Source organism: Bradysia coprophila, chromosome II, assembly GCF_014529535.1.
Source record: "Bradysia coprophila strain Holo2 chromosome II, BU_Bcop_v1, whole genome shotgun sequence".
NCBI lineage: Eukaryota > Metazoa > Arthropoda > Insecta > Diptera > Sciaridae > Bradysia > Bradysia coprophila.
The window spans coordinates 10,633,933-10,637,173 of record NC_050735.1 but is presented as its reverse complement, the minus strand read 5'-3'; the positions used below and the strand labels follow the sequence as shown (position 1 = coordinate 10,637,173).

General features: G+C 38.9%; 1 protein-coding gene across 1 annotated transcript; it reads right to left on the bottom strand.

Moving 5' to 3' along the window:
* Positions 1-361: 361 nt before the first annotated feature.
* Positions 362-2,922, bottom strand: LOC119072261 (beta-D-xylosidase 3-like). The gene is made up of 2 exons (XM_037177454.1): positions 2,386-2,922; positions 362-2,328 (listed from the first exon to the last, which is right to left on the bottom strand). Exons 1-2 carry the CDS (start codon positions 2,415-2,417, stop codon positions 495-497), a joined length of 1,866 nt encoding a protein of 621 aa, XP_037033349.1. The 5' UTR covers positions 2,418-2,922; the 3' UTR covers positions 362-494.
* Between the last annotated feature and the right edge of the window lie 319 nt (positions 2,923-3,241).

Below are 3,241 nucleotides of genomic sequence, written 5' to 3'. Positions count from 1 at the left end.
TTAGGACGACAAAATAATGACAAGCTCTGGGTAATGTAATCCTTTATAAAGTTAAAAAAATGAAGTACAAGATTTGAAATCAACCGATTAAAAATACTTGATCGATGGAAGTAATAGAGCCGATAATACTGGTCAAATGCTTGCCGCCCGTAACAGGTTAAGAACGTATGAGTTGCTCTTACATTTCTTGAGTAAATTGTGCTAATAAGCACTACTATTCGATCATTTATATAGTGTAATGAACATTTCTACCAACACAGTAATAGAGAAAGGGCACATGCTAAAAAAACCGTTTGTGTGCAAGAGAATATTGTGGCCAAACTTTTGATGGGGTTATTTTAGTAATGAAATAAGGCGAAAGTTTAAGAAACTAGAAATTTCATTGCTGTTGAAAATGACCTTTCACAAAAGACGCACTTATAATACAGTATATGCGTGACTAATAATTCTATTACTTTCGTTGTTTAAACTAACTTCCATCTAAACTATATGAACTAGGTAACAACAATCCTTCTAATTTGATCTCCAACAATCAATGTCCATTCACCCAGAATAACTTCAAAGTCACCTTGTTCATTGGCTAGTTGGAACATACTGCTACGTAAGCAAATCTTAATTTGTCTGGATTCGGAAGGTAGTACATTATGAAGCTTCTTAAACTCCACTAAGTTTTTAATTGGTCGTCCTATTAGTCCTGCATGTGGTGGTATCACAAACCATAAAATTGAATGATCACCAGATCGTTGTCCAACATTTTGAACATCTAAGCCAACATCTAAACAATCATTCGCGAACTGTGACATTTCAATTTCGTCATTTTCTGATGAGAATGCATACTGGAAAATAGTATAAGATAGTCCATAGCCGAAAGGATAAACCGGTTCGCCAGTGTAGAAACGATAAGTACGTCCAGGAGATCCATTTACTGGTCTCATATTCATATCTTGTTTGGTAACTTGTTCTAGATATGAACTGTCGTAAAATGTTTGTGTTAAACGCCCTGAAGGATTGTAATTCCCAAAGAGTATATCAGCTATGGCTTCACCGCCAGACTGACCAATATATCCACTCCAAACAATAGCGCCAACGCGTGGATCATTTTTATATTCAGACAAATCGATAACTCCACCAGAAACTACAAACAGAATAACAGGTTGTTGTGCCGAATTCAGGACCCGACGAATTAACTCAGGCTGTAATCCCGTCAGAGAGATGTTAACACGATCTCCAGCTCCAAATCCATCTTCAGCTTCAATCTCTGAATTAATACCAACAAAGAGGACAACTTGGGATGATGTACGTGCCAGCTCTTCTGCTTGATTTAGACGAGAACGATCAAATGAATCAACATCACAGCCAAGTTCCCATTTTAAATCTGGCACATAACGTTGTATCTCATCCAGTGGCTCTTTGATTGACGATGGAATTCCATGGTAATTGCCAAGGAACACCTCACTCGCATTCAGATGTGGTCCAATTAAAGCCAACGAAGCTCGACTCATTCCAAAGTCTTGTTGATTCAATGGCAGTAGTGGAAGATTTCCCATCATCTCATCCGGATCATTCTTTAATAGCACGATACTTTGTCTAGCAGCTTCTAATGCCAACTGTTTATGAGACTCGCTGTCAGCATCTTCTGGTAGAAATTCTTTGTATGGCCGTTCATCGTATCTCTCAAAGTATCCTAAGCGCATCAGGACTCGTAATCCTCGTTCCAAAGCTGTATTCACCATTGTTTCTGTGACCAGTCCTTCACTAACTGCTCCTTGCAGATATGTTCTGAAGAATGGACCACATTCAATATCTACACCTGCATCAAGAACTGCATGACAAGTTTCGGACTCAGTGTCTTTGTACTTATGATTAAAAAAGACGTCATCCACAGCACCACAGTCAGACACGATATATCCATCGAAACCCCATTGTGCTCTGATCACGTCGGTTATATAAAACTTATGGGCGGTAGCTGGTATGCCATTGATTGCACTGTATGCTGTCATAATTGAAGAAACATTGTTCTCAACACATGCTTTGAATGCTGGCAAGTATGTATCAGCCATATCTTGTTTATTAACGACGGCATTAAAGGAATTTCTGTCTTCCTCGATGCTATGTGCAGCAAAATGCTTACAACAAGCTGATGACTTCAGGAATCCAACTCTTTGTTCATCTCCTTGAAGTCCTTTAACAAACATGCGTGCATACTCTGCATTTAAAAAAGGATCTTCACCAGGAGTTTCGTGACCTCTTCCCCATCTCGGATCTCGGTAGATATTTATATTCGGACTCCAGAAAGTCAATCCAGTATTGCCGACGTTGTAAAAGGCTCTGCATAAAGATTCAGAATTATATACGTTGAAAGGCAAAGACGTTCACCACACTTACCTAGCTTCATTTCCAATAGCATCAGCCATCATGTAAAATAAATCCCTATCAAATGAAGCACAAAGGCTGATAATTTGTGGGAAAACAGTGGCATATTCTGTAGGAGGTCGGAAAGCAGTCCCAACATATTCATAATTAAACACGAGACCGTGAAGTGCTTCATTCGACCAATTGTAAATATCCAATTCTACATTCTCAGATGCACCAGCGGCTCGATTGTTGAGTAAGCCGATTTTCTACTGTATTGTTAGTCGACTAACTAAATCGTGGACGCGTGTATCGATTGATAAGTTTGAATTACAGAATGGTAGCGGTGAATTCCGTGGTCGGTCGCAGGTGGTATTAGTATCAGTTTGTTCCGTAGTACGATTTACTAACACTATCACTACTACTATCACTGCCACTATAACTACCGTCGCTAACACAAAAGCTAACACAACCAACTTCTTTCGATTCATTTTGCTGACTGAGAAAGAAAAGTTCGTGAAATCTTGCATTGTGAGATTTCGACAGCTTTCATGCGGTTGAAAATGATCTACACTTTTTTGAGAGCACTTGATGTGTAGCAAGTGTTTTACTGCCTGTTCGATTGTAATTAGATTACAATACTAACGTTTGCAATTTTTAGCCCCGTACGAAGTACGAAGGGGCTTATAGGATTACGATGCCGTGTGTAATTGATGGAATTCGAAGCAGACGGTAAGGGCAAAGTGTTTGCCTATGTTCATAGATAACGAATCCGCAATAAAAATTTTGTCTGTCCGTCTGTCACGTCGATATCTTGAGTAAATCAAATCCGATTTCAAAAATTTTTTTTTCCCTGAAAGGTAGTTGAAATAGTGAGGCTAAGTTCGAA

What these genes read in the sequence shown, in the direction of transcription:
- LOC119072261 (XM_037177454.1), bottom strand. Translation starts at nt 2,417, where the DNA reads ATGATGGCTGATGCTATTGGAAATGAAGCTAG. An exon ending in GCTATTGGAAATGAAGCTAG is followed by an intron (nt 2,329 to 2,385) that starts GTAAGTGTGGTG and finishes ATCTTTATGCAG; the next exon opens with AGCCTTTTACAACGTCGGCA.